This window comes from Myotis nattereri, assembly GCF_964212035.1.
Source record: "Myotis nattereri genome assembly, chromosome: 2".
NCBI lineage: Eukaryota > Metazoa > Chordata > Mammalia > Chiroptera > Vespertilionidae > Myotis > Myotis nattereri.
This window is the reverse complement of record NC_138076.1, coordinates 180,775,900-180,800,503: the sequence shown is the minus strand read 5'-3', so window position 1 is coordinate 180,800,503 and position 24,604 is coordinate 180,775,900. Positions and strand designations below refer to the sequence as shown.

At 42.0% G+C, this 24,604-nt stretch overlaps 1 protein-coding gene across 1 annotated transcript in view; it reads right to left on the bottom strand.

Annotated features, from left to right (window-relative positions):
* Positions 1-247: 247 nt before the first annotated feature.
* ITPR2 (inositol 1,4,5-trisphosphate receptor type 2) overlaps positions 248-24,604 on the bottom strand; it is a 423,569-nt gene continuing 399,212 nt past the window's right edge. Inside the window, exons 56-57 of the mRNA XM_081114981.1 lie at positions 2,830-2,991; positions 248-2,135 (exon numbers count right to left, since the gene is read on the bottom strand). Coding sequence (XP_080971107.1) covers positions 2,049-2,135; positions 2,830-2,991 — 249 coding nt within the window. The 3' untranslated portion in view covers positions 248-2,048. The remainder of the gene's footprint in view (positions 2,136-2,829; positions 2,992-24,604) is intronic.

Below are 24,604 nucleotides of genomic sequence, written 5' to 3'. Positions count from 1 at the left end.
GCTCTCATCTGTAAAAATTCATCTATTCTCTTGATGTTCAGACATAAAAAATATTTGATTTTGTGAGATAGATCCCTAAACTAGAATATGCTCAATCTACCCCTTTTCTTTGCCCTACTCCCCAAACTCTCTGCCTAATTAAAATAGTTATCTAATGATATTAAAACAATGATGGTCTTGGATGAAAACAATGGATGCTTTGTTCTACTTAGGTTTTGGTGAAGACATTTAAAAAGAATCAAATATGTGAGAGAGTTTAAAGTTTTAATAAAGAATTAAGGGTGATTAGTGACGGTGGAATTCTCATACACTTATTGATTGCCTAATAGGTTCAAAGTTCTGTGCTGCCCGCGGATATATATCTCAATTTCTTCGTCTCTGGACTATGGTACTTCAGCAACTGGTCAGGAAAATGGCTTTCATGTCGGACTGAAGAATTCTCAATTTGGGGAGAGGCTGGGATTAGGAGGGTGTCAAGAGATTCAGCTCAAAAATTTGTTGATCGAGGTTTCAACAGTTTCTCTCCAAGTCAACATTTTAACAGCATTTTAACAGGGCTGGTCTAGGCATCCTTTCTAATCTACCTAGCCCAATGATTTGAGAATTTTAGGATCCAATAGCTTAAACTATATCAAAACAATCTCAAAGCTTTAAAAACAGGCATAGCAAACCTTGCCCAGACCTTCAACCTTGGTGGTAATAAGGTCAGAGTTGAAGATTCTGGAGGCAATTTTTTGTTCTTGGGGGGCCAGGGCCAGAAGGTCAACTTGCAAAGAATCTCCCAGACTTGGGTGTCCTGTGCCTTGCTCTCTGGCCACACAGTGATCCCCTAACACTGTCAATATCTCAATTTTGCTTTAACACTCTGAAAACATCATTTCTAAGAATAACAAGGGTATGGCAGGTTATTTTCTCTTTCCACAAATTCTAGTTGCATTAATTTAACATAAAAATAATTTGGGGGAGAGATTATTATCTTTCTACATTCTGAAAAGCTCTCACTAAATACAGTTTTAAAATATGCAATTGATATGCTTCATTTTCTTGAGTATTCAATAAAGTCCTTAGATTTTTCCCTCCCTCCCCAGCTGCAGGAATAAAACCACTCAGTTCCTTTTAAGCACAGCAAACATGAATCAAATAGCTTTTACTCCATATTTATAAAATGCCACTCTCGTAAGTTTTTCAGTATTTCCCGTCATCTTCCACCATTTTCATTTATTAATCTCAATATATTTTAAAGCACACATACACTCAAAAAAACTCTTCCCTGGGGCTTACTGTAGCTTTTTCTTCCCCAAATCTTTGAAAATCTTAGCCTATACATGATTGACATGCTTTTCCCCAGTTCTCTGAAGACCACCTTTTGTGCTCTATATTGACAGAGCCCCTCTGGATCTGGGAGAAAGCAATCACATCCCATTGTGATGTCAGCTTGAGGGGCACAGGCTCCCAGCACTAGTTGCTAGAGGCGCAAATCCATTGCGTTGCATGTTATAAATAAGGACATTGCCCTGTGACAGCTACGGTTTGGAAACACTAACATTTTTCTTTGCAACTCTCATTTTTTTAATCTTTTTCACTTATTTTCTATAGTAAAAACTTAGCCACCCGAATATGACTTCCTGTATCACTGACCTACATGCCATAATTAAAAGAAAGAAAGTCCAACCAACCGTGACAAAGGTTGCAGTCAGCGTTTAAGACAAAACCGACTCTTTAACGACTTAGCAAAAGGTGGCTCTCTCTGCACGGCATCTCCTGCAGCCCTGCCTCTCCCTGCCCTCTCCGTCCACGTAAGTCCCTTCACGTTGCGTTAAGAAGGCGTGATGTGTGCTTTCCAGCCGCTGCATTTTTGAGTTTGGTCTTCTCCACCATGAAAACACAGTTATAAATTGTTCCCGGAGCTACACCAGGCAACATCTTGGCACTTGGTTGTTTTTAACTTTTCAACAATAGGCACTGTTCACTCCCCTCCAGCTCAGTTCTGTATTCAGCGGTCAGGCAGGGCGCTGATGAAAGGCCAGTCACGGCTCTCCCCCATGGTATCAGTGTGGCGGCATGTGATGATTCACATGGGGTGTGTTTGATCCGAGAAAGCCCAGCCTCTGCTTATTCTTCCTTTGTTCTGTCATCTGGGGAGAAAGAGACAGTGTGTTGAGCTGATTTCCTCACTCTCTCCCAGGGCTGGTGGGCCACACCGTTTTGGGTTAACTTTTCCCAAGCACCTACAGGGCTGTCTTGGGATCGTAGAGAATATGTTTCTTCAAAACAGAGAGAATATTTTTTAAGTGCATTTCCATAAACAGAGAAAACAAAGCAAACCCGGTCTCTGTGGTTAAGAAACAGGAACCATGGTTCTTTTAAAGCAGCCCTTGCTTGTCACATAATCACCCCCCAACACCAGAGTCATTTTAACAGCTCCCACAGTCACTTTCGATATTATTTTTACAGATGCTAACAATTTTACACGATGTAGGGGATGATTATTGCGATGACAGATACTAATGATGATCTGCCTTTCCAATGAGTTTAATTACTCTGATGGCAGAGAATATGAGTTTCTACCAAAAAAGTGCAAAGAGGTCTTTGCATTTTGGCGTTCGTGCCTTCCTTCCCCCTTTCACAGAAGGAGAAGGTTCACACAAGATGGGGAGGTGGCGAAGCAGAAGCCCCTGCTTGCTGAGATGTTCCAACAGCACACCATGGGCTTTCTTAATCGGAATTTATAAATTCCACAAGCTTGCTCCCAGGAGTCTCTGGGTCTCCTGCACTCAAGGTGGTGAATGACTCCCCCTCACACAGCCCCAGCTCCCTGGACCCACTGACCTGCTCCTTGAGCTCCGCCAGCTGACCCGACAGCTGTTTGACCAGACTCATGGTCGATTCCAACTTCTCCTGCAGGTTCCGAATCTCATTTTGCTCACTGTCACCTTCATTGCTAACAAGGGACATGGCTCGCATCCGAGGAAACCAATCCAAGTTCTTCTCCTAAAAGCAAATAAATATTCAGGAATAAGGGAGTAGGTATGGAAGGAAGCCTGAAGACTGTTTATAGGTGTTCATTATTATTAACAGATAAATCAAACATTTTTAGCACTCTTTTTAGCCACGGATGGGGAGGGGCTGAGGGTTGGAATGAAGTGGGGGTTACATATTGCTCTTCATGAGCTGGGGGAATATCTTAACTATTTCAACAAACTTCCTATGGGCTCCCAGGGAGGTCTGGGATACAACATTGAGAACAGCAGCCTGAACCCTGCAGGCATTCAATGAATCTTGGTGAATGACGAGGTAGGCTCTGGAGGCTGGGGGAGCAGATCCAAATGTGTGGGTACAGCACAGGCCTGAGCTGTTTCTCCTCCCCACCTCCCCCAGGCACAAAAGAGAAAGGGGTGGAGGAACAGGAAAGTGGTAAAAGAAATGTTTCAGTTCCGGCCACCCACGCAAGTTTACCTCCCACTTCCCCAAGACAGGCTCTGAGCGGGCTCAGGAAGAGGGAAGTGGGAGGGCATGGCCCTAGGTTACTCTGTCTGCTCCCTTTGGAAACATTTTACTACAGAAGGGGTGAGGCTTCAGAGTCAGACTTCCCCAGAGGGCAACAGCTGGTCCCACTTCTGTTTTTCTAGGTGGACTTGGTGCAGGTATGTGTGCACGCGATTCCCCTTCATTGCCATGGAGACAAAGGGATAACCAGATAGCCAGCTCTCTTGGAAACTGCCTGATGGCCCGGCATCATAGAGTCACTGTGCATTACTTACATTCCATCTTGAATCCTCAAAAAAGCCTGCAAGGGAAATCACACTGTCCCCATTTTACAAATGAGGAAACAAGCGACCCCAACAGTTAAATTACCCACGTCACAAACTAGGAACTGGGAGAGCTAGGATGTGAAGTCTTTGAAGTGGGGTGTGTTCCCACCACTGGCCAGGTATGTCAGTCTGCAACCTTATTTACCAGTTTCCCTAAGTCACCTTCTCCCAGCATCTCCAGAAGTGACCTTCCTGCTTAAGATGTTTTCTACTCCGGAAAAGCCCACTACAAAGTGGCCATAAAGATGTTTGCCTGGCAGATCCTTAGAATGAGCGTTAACACAGTACGTTCCTCCCTAAGATACAGTGGAAAGGCCCAACCTACATATCTCTGCTCTTCTGTCTGATTCTCACCCAGCCCTTGGGTTGGTCCTTTTTTCTTTTTGGTAGTTGTTCTAGTCTGAGAATAGCAAGTTCTTAATAATCCCCTACCTCCAATGGCAATGAAAAGGGATGATAAAGGATTAAGGATAAAACATCTTAAAGAGTTTTAAACTGCATTTAAACTGCTGTAGCTAATTAGCATTTCAAAAGGAGAGTGGTAACTTATCCTGAAATGCAGAGCGACAGCCAGATTCATTCATTCTATCAATCCTTCCCCATCGATTGCCAGGTATTTAGAGATGAAAATCAGAGAAGACAAGATGTTGTTCTCAAAGAGCTTGTGGCTTCAGACAGCCCTCAGAGAAAAGTGGACAGTGCATTACCTATACCAAAATCACCTGGGCTGCTTATTAAAATTGCAGATTTCCACCTCATCTCCTCTCACCAAATCAACCTCTTAGGGGTTGTGCATTATTCCTTCGTGCACTAAACTTTAAGAACTCGGGTCTATAAAAACACAGAAGATAGACAACCCTAGGGTAGTGGCAAAATAGGGATATGGAGTGAAGGGAAAAGAGCAGAAAAAGCTGGTGTGGGGAATGGCAAGTCAAATAGGGGGCCCGTTAAAGGCCTGTAACTGACAGGAAGGGCGGCCTAGTGGGGTGGCAGACCATGCCTCCTAGTGACCACAGCAAAGACTTTTGGTCACCAACAGCCCAGGTCGGTTGGTGGAGGCAGAGAGCTGGACCAATAGAGGACGGGGTATCCCCTGGAATTGGTGCCAGAAAGACTAAGGTGAGAGGAGGATAAGGATGACAGCAAAGCAGTGATTGGAATGAGGAGCATGACTGTGGGGACTGGTAGGAAGGATGGAGAAGACACCTGTGCTGAAGGTTCTATAAGCACCGAATCCTTTCAACCATCCAATGAACGTCAGCTCTCTTATCTCTTTAGTCTGTGGATTAAGTACAGTATTATCTATTATCTGAACTTTACAAATGAAGAACCTGAGGCTAACAAATGTTTTAGCTGGGATCCCAACCCAGATCTGTGTGCATCGAGATTGCTTGGTAAGACTGGAGACTGTGGATAGAAAGTGCAATAATACATTTTAAAATTCGAAAAGTAGAACAACTTTAGGAAGTAAAAATTCTACGATGAGAGTCCTTTAAATCTGATAAAATATTGGCGAATTGGGGGAGTCAGTATTTAATGGGGACAGAGTTTTATTTGGGGGGAGATGAAAATTCCCTGGAGATAGATGGTGGTGATGGTTGCATAACAATGTAAATGTACTTACTGCCACAAAACTGTGCACTTAAAATGGTTAATTTTATGTTATGCATATTTTACTACAATTTAAAAAAATCACTGTATTTGCAGAGGCTAATCTTTTGGATGAATCATGCCCAAAGTCCTTGAAGTCATCCTGGGGGAGGTCAGCGATAGGGCGGATGAGGGGGCTATGGGCTGCCATGGGCCAAAATCTGTGATGAATGTATAGGAGTGCCCAGGTGGTATTGGAGGACAGTGATGTGGAGGCTTGGAAAATGCATTTCACGTGAGGGTGAAGGCGTGGTGATGTCTTGGCAGTGGGAGCCGAGTCTGCTGACTCTCTTCTAAGGCCCTTAGTGTCGAGGGGTTGGGAAGATGGCCCATTGCCACCAGCTGGTTAAAAGTGAAGGCACCCCTCTTGGGAGAACCAAGAAGGCAGCACTTGGGGAGAGGAGAGTTGGTCTACAACAGCAGACTCCGGGGAGCTGATGGGACCGAAGGGTTTGAGAGCCTTAGATAGCTGAGCCTGGGGAGAGAAGGTACCAAGTGACATAGCGATACCCAAGGTGTGGATGGTGAAAACATCAATTTTCAGAAAGTTTTCAAAAGAAACAGAGGCAAAATATTCTCATGCTTAGCGAGCAGATGGTAACTGAGCCAAAGAGAACATGGGTGAGGTTTCATGACACGACCTGCAAAGAGGTTACTGTATTCCTGAGTCTCCGGCTCTTGAGGAAACAACCAGCTCTTGGGAGACCATCACCCCAGCCTTTGGGCTACAGGACTCTCTTTCCTTGCACATTTTTTCTTCCCTTGTTCCTAGTTCATCCATTCATTTACTAATTCTTACTGTGTTTTCTATGTCTGTGCTGGGCGCTGGGAAAACAATAGTGAACAACACCCAGCTCATTCTCATGCTTATGGAATTGACAGTCTATGTGGAGGAAGACTTCAATCAAAGGATGAGAAAAACAACAGCAAGCTGTGCTTAGCGGCCGGGTAGGAAAGTACATGATAGACACTCTCATCCTTTCTCTTAGTCCCTAAAAATCATTCTCTCTTTTAATCCTCTTTTGGTTTTTCTCATCTTTCTTTCACTGCTTGTATCTTTCTGTTTTTGTCGTTTGCTTGTTTCTCAGTCTTTTCCCTCCTACTTCTGTGCATTTTGTTTCATTCCTCCCTCCCTCTGTATATCAACTGACCATAGTCTGAAAGTAAGAAAAAAATGTGTAATTATGATTTTTTTCCATATTGAATGCTTTGTGGTTTCTTTTCTTGGTTTTTAAAGAACTTGACATGAATGTCTTACATCTCTCACTGAAATGGGGAAAAAAACACACAACAACACACCAACCTAAATTGCCTTTGTCCTCTTTTTTCGCATAAAGCCAGTCTTTTAAAGCTAATTTCCGTAACTGATGTTTCTTCAAATTAGTCTAGAAAGTACATCCTTTTCACCAAAATTAAGTCAAATACAACAGTTTTCTTAGAATAAATGCTGCATGTGCTTTCATTCAAAGTGGCTCCATTAAGTATTCCAAGGTTCCTCTCTCATCCAATGGCACCTCGAGTGGCCTCCATGCAAGGCTCACCCTGAGTGGGCGAGAAAGTTCAGACCAGGACTTGAACCTGAACCAGAACTGCAGGACAGACACCCAGAACAGCGGCCAGTGCACAGGACCTCACTTCCTCACCATGCCAACTTGTATGTGTCCGTCCTCCAGCAAAGCAGTTACATCTGATTGGTTACTTCTCGGTTACTCACACATGCTGTGTACATCTCATGATTATGATGAGCAGATTCCCATGCTGTCTTGGGTTAGTCAGTATGAAATCATTTCCTTATTTCACCAGGAATGAAAATATTTGACCACTGGGTAGTAGATAGCCAGGGAAGTTGCAGATTGACTGTTAGACTCTGAGGCTGCAATGTGAGATCCCAATGTCTTGGTGGGTGGAAATTCAGAGCTTCTCAAGGCTTCTCAAATACAACTGGTCACGTCTCTGAAAAGGGACACACAGGGCTTGCTAGGCACACCCCTCTTGGTCTCCCTGAATTCTAACAACAATGCTCCTTTCTAGATGACTAGAAGATGATTCGACAGGCGTGTAAAAATCTTTCAAATAGTCTCTCCAGCCGTCGGATCAATTTTACTTATTTAATTTTGTAGTTATTCAATAAAATGTCTAGGTTGTCAGTGTCAATCAAAGCTTAGCCTGCTTTGTGTGGTTCTTCAATGTGATGCCCCATTTACAGGAGGGAGGCAACACAGTGTAATGCAAAGAGCACTGACCTAGGAGTCAGGACACAGGGTTCTGGTTTTAGCTCAGCCAAAACCTAGTTATGTGACAGAAAAGGGAGAAAAAGTCTTACTCCCTGAGTCTCGGTTTCCTCATCTGTACAACTAGCACATTACCCCAGGTGTCTCTATGCCTCTTCCAGCTTGTTATTTGGTGAGTTATGAATTCAAGGGAGACATTAAAAATCAAATTGCTGAGCCAAATATGGAGTTCACCAAGTGAGCTAACAGAAACACAGGGTTCAGGTTTAGACAGAAGTCTAAGATTGGGGCCCGGTAATCTCCCAGACACCATTCCTGCTTTCTTGGGTTTCTAGCCTCATTCCTAATGAACATACCACATGTGTATGACAAGTGTGACTCAAGGAGCGCAATGAAGAGGCTGCTCTCACAGGAGTTTAGTTGCAGGCCCTGGGTTCATAAGGAAGAAAAGATGGACTGGAAGTGGAGAAAGGATCCAACTGTGTCCTTTGAAATTCAACTGGATTGACATATAATTGGCAAATTTTTTTCTAAAATGTAAATCAAAACAGCTTTCTGTATGTCCTGTCTGATATTTTGATAGGGCTCTCCTGAAATTTCTCTCAAATGTAATCATCATATTCATCTCCACTGTATGTGACTTATTAGGAGGAAAATTAAGAATAATAAATTACAAAATAATAAATTTATATGTAGAACTCAAGGAAAATCACACACGCACACACACAATGCCTATACAGAAAATACTATTTCTAGAGAAAAAACATTCCCAGAAATCTTTTAACACTAGAGTCGTCAAATGCAACACAAAAACAAATGGAATTAAAATCTGTTTTAACAACTGTATATGTTACTGTTTGAATTTCACTGTCTCCCCCCCCCCCCCCCCCCCCGCCCACACACACACACATAGGTTTGCCTCACACTAAGAAATGAGTAAACCTTCTAGAAGACTATGTAAATTCCTCCTTCGGAATAAAAAATGCTTTTTTTTTTTTTTCTGTGAGAGCAAACTACTTAATAGTTCCCAAATCTCAAAACTGCACAGGGGAGCTCAGTGAAGGGCCCCACACATGGCTATCATCATGCCAGAGCTTTGCCCATCATAATCTGATTAAACTGAGTTTGCAGTTGGCCAGCTCACCAGCTGATTTTTTTTACTAGTCCCTAATATTAAGACATTTTATCAAATTGTTCTTTAACTTGTTCAGTCTATCCTTATGTCTTTTCCTTTGTCTTCAAAACACTACCCAAGCAGAGGGAAAGAGTTGGTTGTCCTCTAAGCCTGTCTCCCCTGGGCTAGCAGCATCAACATCATTGGGAAATGGTCTGAAATGCAAATTCTCAGCCATACCCCAGATGTTCAGGATCAGAAGTCTAAGATTGGGGCCCAGTAATCTGTGCTTTAGTAAGCACTAAAAGTGATTCTGATGAGTACTGAAGTTTGAGAATAACCAGTCTAATTCAAAACCAAACCAGTGATATCTTAACATCACCAATCATTGGATGAACCTTAAAGAAAACAGGGCCATCTGTAATAGTGTCGACAATAAAAAGAGATTAAAAAATCGTTCTTAAACAATAAAAAACAATCCTTATCTGTGCCCATGTTATACATTGATTGAGTAATCATATAATTTGTTGGCTTAACAAGGATACAGTTGAGCATAAAAGGAGTGTTATTAAAAATTTTGCAGAGTCCTGGCCAGTGTGGCTCAGTTGGCTGAGTGTGGTCCCATGCCCTCAGAAATAGGCTGGGGTGCATTCCCCAGTTGTGGGCTATATCCCCAGGAGAGGGAGTGCAGGGTGCAGCCAATTAATGTATCTCTTTCTTATCAATATGTGCTCTATCCCTTTCCCTTCCTCTCTCTTTAAAAATCAACAAAAACATTAAAAAAAATTTGCCGAGAGAATGGTATAACCAGGAAGGACTGTTCCAGTCAAAACTATGGTACCTCTGGACTCCATTAGGATCTGGACTATGATTTATGGTACCTGGACCAACTAGTTAGGGGAATGAAAGTGTTTTGTAACAGTATCTGGGCTGCCTCTGTAAATAAGAAAATTGTCTTTATGTATTAAGTTGCTGAGAAGATGATTCTGAGGTATTATTTATTAGAAATTCGTAATTTGGTCACTTAGAAATTTCCTATAAAAAAGGGGTTTGACATATTTCTCATGGGAGTATTCCATACCTAACACTCTCATTATTCCTCATTCTTTCTTTTTCTCTTATAAAATGGATGGATATTAATACTCCTCTGAAATTTCTTCTTAATTCCAATGACCTTCTCTAAATAATTCATTTTTTTCTCTTAGTTTTATTTTCTAAATCATCAGTAGCTTCTCTACCATCTCTGAACTGTTTCAGAGTCTATCACCAATAGCTGGAGCATGGGCATGACACGGAGACCTAACAATAAACTCAAAGTTGGACCAAGATGATGTGCCAAGTTGAACCCAAGAAATCTTACACTCAGGCTGAACTTCCCATCAGCATCAAAGAGCTAATATTTCTTCACTAGATTCTTCAAAGAGGACATCATGTGGATTGAGGATGCTGAATTTAAAAAATCTGAATTGAATCCAAACCAATATGTTCTTCTAGGATAGGGGCCAGCAAGGTGTGATGTCAGAATGGGACTGAACTCTTTAAGATTACAGCTTTGCAGAGCATAGCAGTGACCACTGTCTAGATGGCTCTGGGACTTGGAGCAACTACAGGATGGTGCAGAGCTTGAAAAGAATCTTACTAAGGCTGCCAATGCATCAACAGCTGACTAGCTGCGTCCACAGACAATGTTGTTCTGAACACAATGAGCCCAGCAGCTGGGACCTGGGAGAAGAAATGAGGTAACTTAGAGTAGGATGAACAAGGAAAACTTCAAATGGGGCAGAGCTATGGGCTGCCCAGGATGCAGTGAGGCTGAAAGACGAGTGTGGTCCACTGTCACTCCAGATGACGGTGGGTGTGGCTCTTTTTGAATAATGGTTCCTAGGCTGATAACAATAAGATGCAAAGACACAAAAGGCCCAAAGTTTTCATGAACAGGAACAGCAGCCATGAGTCACAGAGCAGTTTGCTATAAATGCAATGTAGAAACAATTATTGATCATGCAGTAGGTATTACCTTTCTCATCTTCATGCAATTCCACAAATTTTTCAGCTGATGCTATTTAGGTTTTATGCATTTTTCCATACTTGAAACATTTCCCTGGTTGTCTTACTTGTTTTCCAAGTCTTCTACAGAAATCTGATAGAAGACTTGAAAGACTGAAAGCAGAGGCTGAAGCAATTCCTCCATGTAAAACTCATTTCTGACACATGATGGAGCCAGTCGATAAAATGCTATAATGCCTGGTTATGATTGGCTGCTGATGAGAACTCAGATGCTGCCCTGAGACATTTTATAATGAGCAGTGACCAACTTTTAAATTGCTTCCTAATTTGTTTATTTCTTGTCTCCTCAATTAGAGGATGCACATCTTGAGAGTTGAAACCATGTATATACCCTCATGTTAATGGCCCCCATAGCAGCCTGGGCAGTTTTGTTCTCACATTTTTCTTCCAATTTGCTTCTTCCTCCATTGCCCTCCTTTTCACTGCAGACCTGCTCACTCCCAGGTCTCTAAGGGAAGACTCTAAATCCTTGGAATTTCCTGAATAAAAGACTTGAAAAACTGAAATAGATGCTGAAGTAATTTCTACTTGTAAAATAAGAGAAATGTCATTGTTATTCATAAGGTCCCTGATCACACCTGCGTTTATGCTAATGAGGTGACACTGGTGAGCCCCTAGTTAGCTTCAGGATGGGGGATAGTTACCAGAAAGACCAAGCACAAGTGGCTAGAGGTTGGGACTTTGAGAAAACCCAACCTTCAGGGTGGGGAGGGAGGCTGGAGATTAAGTTCAATCATGTGGCCTGTGATTCAGTCTTATAAAAGCCTACTAAAACCTCTGATCTGAGGCTCAGTGAACTTCCTGGCTGGTAAACACACTGATGTGCAGAAAAGGCGATGCCCCGGATTCCACAGGACAGGCATGGGAGCCCTGTGTTCCCTCCCAGACCTTCTCCCATGTGTCTATCTGGCTGGTCCTCCTGATTTGTACCCTTCATAATGAAACTGTAAAGATAAATATAATGTCTTTCTGAATTCTGCGCGTTGCTCTAGTGAATTATTGAACCTGAGGGGATTGTGGGAACCACTGAAATTGCAGCCAGTCTCAGAAGTGCGGATGGCCTGGGGACACCGGAAGCATGGTTGGTGCCTAAAGTTAAGGACAGTTGTGTTGGGGTCTCGCCCTCTAACTTATGGGGGTTGTGCTAACTCTGGGTAGTTAGTGCCAGAATTGAATTGCAGTGCCCCTAACTAGGGTTGAAATGGAATAGCTGGGTCAGAATAGGCTCCAACTTGGTTGTGGGCCATGTGGCAATCAGCTTCTGCAGGTGGCAAGGGGGTGGGAGGGTGTCCCAAAAGCAGTGGACAAGCAATCAGGAAATGAGGCTAGTTGGGCATCTAATTTTCCAAAGTGTTGCTGGTCTGAGACCTATAAGTAGTTGGCATTTCAGAAGAGCTACAGAAGATAGAACATAGTCAGAGACCTGCGGCTCTATACGCAGGATATGACCACACAAAGCAGAAAGATTTATCCAGGGTGTGGTTATGGCAAAAGAATAAAGGGGAAAAGGATGATGTTTGATTGTGATCTTAAATAAATTCTCTCTTGTACTCCCTACCTGTTCTGCCTGAAGGGTTAGGAGCAATTTGAAATCCACCAGCCTGTGCATTTTCTCTGGTTTAAACGATTTACTCTAGTTTGTTCTACATAGTCCCTTGTCAGGAGTGAATTTTGTGTGGTACAAATAATCAATGCTGTTGAATCAAAATGTGAAAGCACTGATATATTTTTTAGAATAAATTTTTCTAGCTTAAAATCTAAACTCCTTTCCTAGCCCAGGGGACCCTAGGAGATTCAGTCTTTGTCCTTCTCCTGCACCCTCTTCCTTCCTCAGTAGGCCCAGCCACAGGGGCTGTCCTGGTAGTCCTCCTCACAACCCACCATTCCTGACAGAAATTGGCTCTTTCTGACCCCTAGGTCTTTCCAGGACTTGCGTACTTACTCCATCGAGGTCTCTGCTCAGATGTTACCTTCCTAGAGAGGTTGCTCTTGACAATGCAATTTAATATACCTCCATCCCTCGCTACACCTTTTGCTTGCTTTGTTTTATCTCATTGTTCCCTGACATGATCTACATCATACACTTGTCTATTTCCAACAATAGAGTGCAAGTTCAAGGAGGGCAGGGCTTTGTCTCAATTGTACTTAGGGCCTAGAATAGTGTCTAGCACATAGTCGACTTCTGATAAATGTTAGGCGAATAAACATAGAAGCCAAAATAGAGGATGCAGAAGGAGAAAATAATTCTGCTACTACTGCTGCTTTTTCACAAGGGTCTGGAGGTGAGGGGTACTCAGGTAAAAGGCAAAGTGACTTGTGCGGGGAAGGTATATGCTCTGTGCTAACATTAACCAAGGTGCACCCACTCTAGACAGTCCCCCCTGAGATGGGGCTTACATGTGCAGAGATCCAATAGAGCAGGCTGTGATTTAAAGGGCAGGGGGTTCTGAAGGCAGCCCATTCTCCAAATCCCAGCTTTGCCCCTCATTAGGTGTCTGATTGAAGAAGATTCTTATTGAAGTTGCTTCCTCTGAAAATGGGAAAATGATGCCTATCTTTTAGGATGTCTGTCAGGATTTGCTGAAACGATGTTGGAAAATGAATGCCATGCAGAAGCTTCTGGTGGGCGGAGAATGGAATGGGAGCGAGGGCAGGGCACTGAGGGTGCAGCATGTAGAAACACATGTTTGGGGCAAAGAGAATGAGAGTGGGAGGAGAGGTCTGTAACCTGTGGGATTATGACATCCCTGAAGTCACAGATTTTCAGAGACAAGAACAAGGAGTCACCCTGACGTGTTACATTTTCCCACATCAAGTGCTACTCGGGAATTTCAGAGGGATTTCCAACCACTCTGTCCCACCCCACGGCTTCGTAACCTTGTGGAAACGAGGAGCCTATTCATTTGTTCCATATCCGCAAATGTAACCTTTGCCTATTCGTGCCCACTTTTTAAAAATGCAAATCCCTCAAGTTGCCATGGCTCTCAGAATCTACCGTCTGAAAATCACTGACACACGGAGAGAAAAGGGAGGCCACCTCAGAAGGGAAGGCTTCTATTTTTGTCTCAGTTTCTTTGCAAGAGCTCTGGCCAGAGGGGCGGCACCCCTCCCAGTCAGAGCTGACTCCGTTTGTCTCTCCGGACTGGGACTTAGAAAGAGAGCTATGAGGCTTGTTTCCAGGGCTATTTTAGCCCTGCTGTATTTTACTAAACACACGAATCATCCTTTTACTTCCTCCTTTTCTGCTTATCTTACCGGAGGGGCACAGAGAGCCACTTTGACACATCAAGTTGATCTCTTCTCTCATCACCACCTTTCTTCAAAGGTCACTGTTTCAGGGAAGTGATGCTGACCTTTTGCTTTGCCTGGTACCCAAGCCCGGGGTCATGCTATGAACTGTGTTAGAGAAGCCTTGACTTTGGAGCCATATTTGGCTTTGCCATAGTTTGTGCTTGAAAATTAGATTATAGGAGATGTGTGCACTTTGGCCCGGTCTCTGGCTTCAATACGCGGCCAGTGGATGCGTGCCTACTTAACTTCGGAGCTGACAAGGCTTTTTAGTGCCCTTACAAACAGGATTTATTTGGATTTAAAATTTATTGCCAGGAATGGAAAACTGATGGTTTTGCCAGTGTTGGTAGCCAAGGCTTCCAAGATCCCGTTGAGAGCTCAAGTTTATCCTTAGCTCTCCAACAGATGCTCCGTTACAGCCTATAAATGTCACCAGGCAGACAGGAATACTTTTTTTCTATTATGATTTTAATGTAATTTGAGTACATCTTTGTGTAACAGTTATAAATATTTTTAAAAGGCATTGTAGTTGTTCACCCCAAAGTTTACTCATTTTTTTTTTTAATATTTGGGATACTTACTTAAAACTTAAAAGAATGTCACCCATAGCCTCACAGTTAATTGTGTTGTGTTGGGAATTATGTTACCTACTGGAATTAGAGCAACATCTATTCAACATTATTTAAGAATTTGGTTATGATCTATAAGCCTGGTCATGATTTATGCATTATATAAGCACAGTTTCCCCACATTTCTGTCCATCAGAGTCAATCTTTGTCTCTCCTGCCTCATTCTTTAATTTGCTGAAAAAATGTGAGGAATGATTTGGCAAAACAACTATATAATACAGATTGTATTGGTATAGATTATCCACAATTACCAACTACTGGCAAAAAGATCTAATTATTTTAACCTAAGATACAGGTGCCTTTTGGCTAATACCCAAACCAACCAAATAAAAGTTATTTAAAATTCATTTCAAAAGCCTTCTTTCCTAAAGGAATAATCATCGGATTTCTTTAAGCAACAATGTGCCCAGTTGTATGGGAAGGATGTCTCAATTTTCAAGATAAAATACACTTACATGCAATGTTCCAATAACACGCCTAGTACAAAAAGTGAGGGAGAGGATTTTTTGATATGTACTATCAGGTTAAGCTGCTAATTTTAAAAAATCTTATTTATACTAACAACCATTTTATTACACGGACAAATTTTAGAGGATAAAAGATGCACTGTGCAGTGTAAACTCTTTATCAGCCAAATCCCATTTTTAAAAAATTGTTGACAGTATTACAGATGTCCTCCATTTTCTCCCTTACCCCCTCCCCCCCACTCCCTCCAGCTCCTGCCCCATCCCAGTCTCTCCTATTCCCTCAGTCACAGTATCACCACCTTAACTACATGGAATCCCATTGTAATAAATACACTGAGGATGGCTGATGCAAGGCAGCAAGGCATTTCTGATACGCCCAGCTTCCCAGTGGCCAGGGATCCAGGGGCTGGAAGGCACTGCATTCCTGGGCTTCTAGCTCGCGTCCAAGTGCTAACACCCCATTAAACAGACTGGAATCACGGAGTGGTGCACAGAGCTGTGTGCCGCCTGGTCCAGTTCCCTCATGGAACTGATGAGGGCGGGCTTTCCCTCATGCTGGTCACTGTCAACTGACCTTCAGTCTGAGCTGAAGATCAAACCAGGAGGCCTAAGAATGTGCTCTTCATCAAAACTAAAACAATGTACACAGCGCTTCTGGAGCCTAAATGCCAATTAACATTTTAGGGAACATGTCTTTCCATACTCCCTGATGTCACATGCCCTTAAGGACCACTAGCCTTTTCTGTTTAGTGCCTGGCACATAAGCCCAGCAAGAACTCGGATATTTGGGGGTTGGATGCACACTGCAAGACTGCTTGTAGACTTTTACAGATGTGATTTCTTTAAAATACATACATAAAAACATATCAAGTTCTCTTAGATGTGAAACGCAGAGTGTCCTTACTGTCATCCCTCCCCCACCTGCTATTTTCAGTTAGTCACTGATTACTTGTAATTATATTTCTACTATGTCTCTCCAATCACACCCTTTTTTCTACTCCATAAAACCAGTGTCACAAGCTGCTTTTCTGCTCAAACACTACCATTTTCCAACCTATAAAATCTAAAATTTTGGTCTCTTGGTATAACACTGAAGCCTCACCGTTACGTGGCAACCCAACCTCATTTACAGTATGTTCTCTTGCATCCTCGTCAGTTCCTTCACTTCCCTCATCACCTCTTTGCAATGTCGTTGAAGGAATGCATAACTGGGAGACACAAAATAAGGAACCTACTGGCAGTGGATCTTGGGTAATTTGTTCTCTGATCCTCCCTTGGGAGAGGGATTCCGGAACTGACCTGGGAGGCTGAACTAGTTCTTGCAGCCTCAGATTCTCTGAGCCCAGGCTTTATCATTTCAACTCCCATTTTGATTTGTGGGCAAAAAGTTCGTAGATAGGAAAAGAAAAATGAAGGAGAAACCATCCACAGAATTATCCAAAATTGGTACTACTTCAATCAAAGAGTACGTTAAATATTTCATTGCTTTTTCATATTTGCTTTTTCATTTTATTCTCTCGCGAACCTCGTCAAGAGCAGCCCTAATTCTTCCCAAGACACACGAGAGAAAACCGAGGCACACACCTGTCATTGCCCAACCAGTGCCACATAGGTCATGGCAAAGTCAGGAGTAGGATGCACGCTTTTGGTTTCCAGGTCACAGGACCCTCTCCCTGGAGATCGTGAAGCACTGCAATTCCTTTATATGATCTCATCTTATAAAAGAGTCCTACACACCACTCTATAGAATGGACATCTCGGAGAACCAAGATGGCGGCGTAAGGTACAGACCTGTGTGTGCTGCCTCCCACAACAACATCGAGACTGCCAACTATAAGACAAACAGCTATCATTCAGAACCACGGGAAAGCTGGCCCAGTGGAAGCTCTAGAATGGACATCTCTAGAATGCTTGCAATTAGACATAAAAACTCAACTCCTGATAAATGAAATGTGTATAATGACTCCTTATGGATAAAATGTCTCTCAGAACCAAGAAAGACCCAACTGTTAATTAACTGGTAGAATTAACACATCTAATGCAGTTCTGTCAATCAGAAGGAAGACAGCTCGGAACAAATGGGGCAGGAGGCAGCGGAACTGACTTGAGCCTAGGGCTCTGTGGGGCACATCTGGCGAGACTCCACATGTTCCTCAGGGAAGATAAAATAAATAAAAGTACTAGTATTAATAAGAGTAAAAAATATGGTACTCTAGGTTCTGTCATATTTATACTTATTATCGCTTAGCACACTATGTACTTATTTTGTTGATTGCCTGCTACTAAAATATAAACTTCATGAGGGTAGGGATTTTTGTCTGTTTAGTTTACTGCTCTTCTTCAGTGCCTAACAGAATGCCCAGCACATAGTCTGCGCTTAATAAATGGTATTGAACGGGCTTTCACAATAACCCTAAGGTAGGCACCAGTCCTGTCTCATTTATAGAGAAGCAAACTGGCACATCAAGGGATTAGGTGTTTCTCAAGGTCACAGAGCTGGTAAGTGGTAAAGTCAAGACTCACACAGGATTCGAGTTCTTTTAAACTCGTCTATACCTGTGTGCAGTGATGAGGCTGTGTCTGCTTCTCTCAGACTGATCCACTGAACATTCATATCATGCAACCCACTTCCTTCCTTTGTTCCAAACCTCTGCCTATTAAGTAACCTTCTGATTATAATCTGATTTCTCAGGAAACCTTACACTGACCAGCCATCATGTGTGGCCGTTCTGCTTGCATATTATAACTTACCTTGTTAACTTAACGCATGGGCATTCTGATTTATCCACATCTCTGTCATTTGATTCTGATTACTATGTTCCCACCCTAATTCATTCTGTGTGCTCTGATGGCGTCAAGAATGTGAGCCTGCAATGATTAGCACAGGATGTAGAATTTATCATCTAAGAAAAGGCCTATCTGAAGCCCTGTCCCTGAGAAATCATGGGTGAGCTGCCCCGGGTTAGCCTCCCCAGGTGGTAGCCCAATATCATTGCATTCCCATTTGATTGGATAGAGCATTTGTAGCAAAGCAGTATTCTATCTACAGTCATCTGGTAAATTTTGGGAATGACAACCATGAACAGAAGTTGTGAAACTAAGATGACTGGCTCAGCTAGGGTACCAAAGCAAGCCACAGTTTTATGCTGGAGTTTACTACTAACAAGGTTAAACTGGAAACTCAAAGTAAGTCAGTTTTCATGCCTGAACACAGGGGACTTGAGGAAAGGAAAATGAACAATGGGACGACATAGAATGAACATTAAATTAGTAACTGTCGCAGCCTGCACACCTAACAATATTTTTAATATAAGAGAACATTGCACATTTTCCAAACATGCCAGGATTCAAGAAATAGCTCCAGCAACTTTAATTACATGAATCATTTTTTATAAAATTATTTTTTTCCTTGTCATATTGTATCCTCAGACTCAAGACACAGGAGTTCAGAAGTAATAGATCAGAATTTTCATTAAGTACACATGACATCCTTAAAACTTTAACTTGTGCACGCTTGTTTGCCATTACATATATATATATATACACACACACACACACACACACACATATATATGAGTTTACAGTTTTAACTTATAAATGAAATGTGCTCATCTGAGCACTTATTAAAGAAGGTAAGAAGCAGAAAATATGTTCTCTATGGAAAGTAAACCGTAGAAAATATTTGCACATTTTTTAAAGGAATAAAATGTTTTCATTAAAAAGTAAATTTATCATTTAAAGAGTTTAAATAGGATGTTTCTTAAAAACCATTTTTTCTGATTAAGACAATGTTACATGACGAAGGTCGCTAAGGGGTCCAGGCCCAAGAGTAAGGGAGTGTGTAAGAGGAAACCCTTCCACAATGCTGCTCACCCAGCAGACGCCTGTGTAGAAACCATTTCTGATTTGAGTATGTTTAGGTAAGACAGTATTATTCTTGCACACTGTGCAATTTACCAGGAAAAGTATAAATTAGTTTAAACTAGAAAATAAAAATACTTAAATTTTTTAAAAAAGATACCAGATGAAATCTATTTTAAATTAATTTCCAGTTTAATAACCTCTTTTGCTTGTAGACAAGTTTTCAGTGATTATGCAACAAACATTCTCATTTTCTACATCAGTTGGTCTCTTCATGAAACAGTTTAGCCTGCTTTCCTTGTTCTCTTTGCCAACATTGAAGACATTACCCATGTGGTGTAGAAAATGTAGTTTCTGCTAGCTTAATGGCTAATTACAGTAACAGAAGGAGAAAATAAGAAAATCCAACTAAACTGCAAAAATCTAATGAAGGGCAATGTGAGCTTTAACTACAATTTCACACTCTGTTGTACCAATGAGTGTTTTTGTTTTGTTTTGTTTGTTTTTTTAAATAAAGCCTTGTGGACAATTTTTTTTACTAATTTTAGTTTGATATTTTGATGTTTATTAGGTGTCTATTTTATGATTATCCTATATAATAAAAGTGTAATATGCAAATTGACCCTAACAGCAGAACGACTGGGAATGACTGGTCACTATGACACACGCACACTGACCACCAGGGGGCAGATGCTCAATGCAGGAGCTACTCCCTGGTGGTCAATGCGCTCCCACAGGGGGAGCTCTGCTCAGCCACAAGCCAGGCTGATGGCTGCCAGCACAGCAGTGGTGGTGGGAGCCTCTCCCGTCTCCTCAGCAATGCTAAGGATGTCCGACTGCAGCTTAGGCTTGCTCACTGCTGGCAAGTGGACATCCCCCGAGGGCTCCCAGGCTGCCAGAGGGATGTCTGACTGCCAGCTTAGGCCTGATCCCCCCAGGAAGTGGGTAGACATCCTCCGAGGAGTCCCAGACTGCGAGAGGGCACAGGCTGGGCTGAGGACCCCCCCCCCCCCCGAATGCACAGATTTTTGTGCACTGGGCCTCTAGTATTGTTCATAAGCAGGGTTGTCTTTATAAGGAATCACCCAGCTACAGTCCTATCTCAGCCCTATCTTGGAGATAAGATACATTCTTTTGTTGTTGTAATAACTCAAATGCAATCTACCTTGTTCTTCTCCACTATGGTTTTAGGGTTTCTTTTAGGAGAAGAAGACTAAAGAGAATGCAAGGTTTGATGGGAATATTCCTCCTCCTTTGTACACTCCTATTTACATTCATCACCGGAGGGAAGCACCACTTGATCTGGGAGAGTATACTTTACTCGAATATTCTCTTCTGAGAAAAAAAACACACACAATAAAAATGACCTATTGAGCATAAATTGACTACTTGGTCCTACAGAAAATTGCTCATACTCCCATTGAACTGGGGGACTGAACATCCACACTCATTGAACTGGGACTGATTAAAAACAATGCCAGGTTACTTGTGAGCTTTGAGGATTATGTACAACCTCAACTTTCCCCAAATTCTCAAGTTATACTGCAACTTTTGATCTATCCAATTCTGTGGAGTGCCTATATAGGCTTCTATTATATACTAGAGGCCCAGTGCATGAAATCTGTGCATGGGGGGTGGTTCTTCAGTCCGGCCTGCACCCTCTTGCAATCTGGGACCCTAGGGGGATAGTCAGACATCCCTCTCAAAATCCAGGACCGCTGGCTCCTAACTGCTCACCTGCCTGCCTGATCACCTCTAACCATTCTGCATGGCTGCCTGATCACCCTTAACTGCTCGCCTGCCTGCCTGATTGCCCCTAACCACTCTGAATGCCTGCCTGATCACCTCTAACCACTCGCCTGCCTGCCTGATTGCCCCTAACTGCTTGCCTGATCATCCCTAACCACTCTGCCTGCCCACCTGATTTCCCCTAACCACTCCCTGCCTGCCTCACTGCCCCTAACCACCGTTGCCTCAGCTCCTGTTGCCGTGGCTTCGTCCAGAAGGATGTCTGGAATGATGTACAGAAGGTTGTTCAGCTGTCTGGTCTAATTAGCATATTATGCTTTTAATATTATAGATAGATTGGATGCACCCTATTTACAACAGTTGATATATACTTTTATCTCTGAAGGACTTTGGAGGCAATTGTGTAAAATACTATATGAAGGATTGTTAGAAATACTGAAAGATTTCATGATGTAAAAAAAAAATGCATCAATGTCATTGACATTGAACAAAATGGCTCCTTACTTTTCCATATACATTTGAACTATCTTGTCCACAAACTTGTTCAATAAATAGTGCATGAAACAAGCATTTTGCACTTTGTCCCATAGATGCAATTTGCCAACCTGATTGATTTCTTTCTCTATAGCTCATCTAATTTCTACATACTCTATATTTTCTCCTTTATTAAAGATGATGTAATCTTGGCTGCTATCATATTCGCATCCACCAAACTACTGAGAACAAGATAGAGATGTAAAGATGAGGCTAGGAAAGGATAAAGTTTCACAAAGCAGCTTTGCAACCGAATATAAAAATATGACAAAAACTCATAATGCAGATATGGAAGATTAATGCAGCAATGAAATTATATGAAGAGAAAAAACATAGAAGAACCAAATTAAGACATATACCTGGAAAAACTAAGAAGGAGCAGTAGGAACAAGTTATTTATTCTGCGAAGATTCACTGTGCCACTAAGATAATAAACAGATCAAATAATTTGCATGTTGCCAGATAGAGAAATTACATTCATGTATGTTAGCCCACTTTCCTATCACGGTTTCTATCTAATTCTCCTTAGACTGTGCCCTGTCTTTCACTAATGAAACTGGTTTTTATTTCTTCTTAGGTAGTACTTTCTTAGAGAAAGAATGAGAGAGAAGAGATATGGCTGACATGGGTTATTGACCTAAATAAATCTGATTCCAGCTTCAATTCTATCTTCTTTGCCATTTTCCTACTCAGATCAGAGCTGGCAACAAAATGATAACCATCTGAACCATGCTTTTCAGTGACTGGTTATGTCTTGCCAAGTAAATTTAGTTGACACTGTAGGATTCCTTGGTGACCACGGGAATGTGCAGAACCTCCTAAGGAAAAGAGCTCCCCTGCTTTTCTTCAAGGTTCATACGTAACTCTCCTAACAACCTCTGGCTTTCAAGTCTATCCAGACTTGTGGTTGATTATAAAACCACAAAATATCAGAGATCGAAGGGTTCTTTGATAGATTTAATTCATCTCCATTGGTTTTCATGAAAGGAAGCAAGAGGAGGCTAAATAACCTAGTAAAGCTCTCTTATACAGCTTAATTTCTAACTCAGTCTTCCATGTCCAAGAGACCCATTTTAGAACTGTTGGGTCGCTGATCAGGGTTCCACTTGAACATGTATAGACTGAAGTTATAGTTCCCTCCCAGTAAGTTCCCTCTATCCATTACTGGAAGTCTTCAGACATAGCTTTAAGTATTAAGGTAAATAATATTATCTTTCTTTTTTAACATAGGAGGACAGTGAGGCAGAGAGGTTAAGCTAGGAAGTAGCCAAACTGGAGTATAAACTCAGACAGTAATATCGGTGTTCTTCTTTCTATGCCTTTTTGCTTACTAGTTAACATCTGCATTATTAGGAATCTGAGCCACTAAGGATATCTTATTACTTATTTCTTGTTAATTTGTTTATTCATTCAATCATCCATCCATTCAGAAAATATTTACTAAGTACCTACTAAGTGCCAGTCACTGCTCTAAGTCCTGATGATACAGCACCAAACAAAACAGTCATTGCCCTAATGCAGATTACATTCAAATAAGAAAGACATACAAAAAACAAAAATAGCCGAAACCGGTTTGGCTCAGTGGATAGAGCGTCAGCCTGCGGACTGAGAGGTCCCGGGTTCGATTCCGGTCAAGGGCATGTACCTGGGTTGCGGGCACATCCCCGGTGGGGGATGTGCAAGAGGCAGCTGATCGATGTTTCTCTCTCATTGATGTTTCTAACTCTCTCTATCTCTCTCCCTTCCTCTCTGTGAAAAATCAATAAAATATATTTAAAAACAAAACAAAACAAAACAAAACAAAAAAAACCAACAAAAATACAATATCATGGCAGATTTCAATAAGTGGGGAAATAAGCAGGATAAGAGGATTAAGAAGGATATAGTCTGGAGAAGAAACCCTTTTTGATAAGTGATTCAGGGAAAGTCTCTCTGAAGTGGTAACATTTAAACAGAGACATGCGGGATGTGAAAGAATGAGTTTTGAAGAATGAGAGAACAAATGCAAAGGCCCTCTGGGAGAAACAGGCTTGGTGTAGTATGGGAACAGCAAGGTCAGAGTGGCTGGAGCTGATGAAGGCAGAAGAGGCAGAGGATGGTGGGTGTCAGAACAGATAGGTCTGGACAAGAAGTCTGAGTTTTATTCTATGCACTAGGAAGCCAGTGCAGGGTTCTGAACATGGGAGTGAAATATTCTGGTTTACATTTAAACTTTTACTACTTTGTTCTATGAGAAATACTCAGTAGGAAGAAAATACTCAGTATGGAAACAAAAAGACCAGGTTAGTGGTACCTGCAGTGGTCTAGGTGAGGTTTGGAGGTTATTTGGACAAGAGTGGTAGATGTCTTAGGAAGTAATAGAGAACTATCTATTTTATTGGACAGTGTGGATGAGATATTTTGGTGGAGTGTATGTTGTGTACAAGAGAGGTAGAAGAATAAAAAGTTTTAACTTCCAGTTAAGGTTTAAAACTCACTTCCAATTAGTGCTTTAAAAAAAAGGAACAAAATGCATGTGCAGAAAATGGGGAGTATCCCAGTATCTGCTGCATAATAAAGAATGTGACAGGATATGAAAGAATAAGTTTTGAAGAATGAGCGAACAAATGCAAAGGCTCTTGGGGAGAAACAGACTTGGTGTAGTATGGGAACAGCCAGTGTGGCTCAGTTGATTGAGTGTTGGCCAATGCACTGAGGGGTTGCTGGTTGGGCTCCAGTAGGGACACGTCCCCAGGTTGTGGGTTGGGTTCCCGGTAGGTGTGTGCAGGAGGCAGCTGATCAATGTTTCTCTATCACATCAATGTTTTTCTCTCTCCTTCTCCCTTCTTCTCTCTCTAAAAAAATCAATAAAAGCATACATAAAAAAAAAAGAAAAGAATGTGACTGTTTTTTTTAATCCTGATTCTAGAGAGGGAGGTTCTAAAAGCCTTGTGATAGGAGTGTGTTTTCATTCATAGTCCCTTGGATCCCACTCGAGTTTATGTATGTTAAGAGGTGAGATGACTCAGAATGGGGGCTGGTCACCGGAAAGACCAACCATGTCATTAGACGGTTGGGGCTTTGAGTCAGTTGAGTCTCCAGGGAAGGCCAGGGGGCTGAAGATTGAGTTCAATCTTGTTGCAAATGACACTGAAGCTCAATGGAGCTTCCTGGTTGGTGAATGCATCACTGTGCCAGGAGTGTGATGCACCCTGTTCCA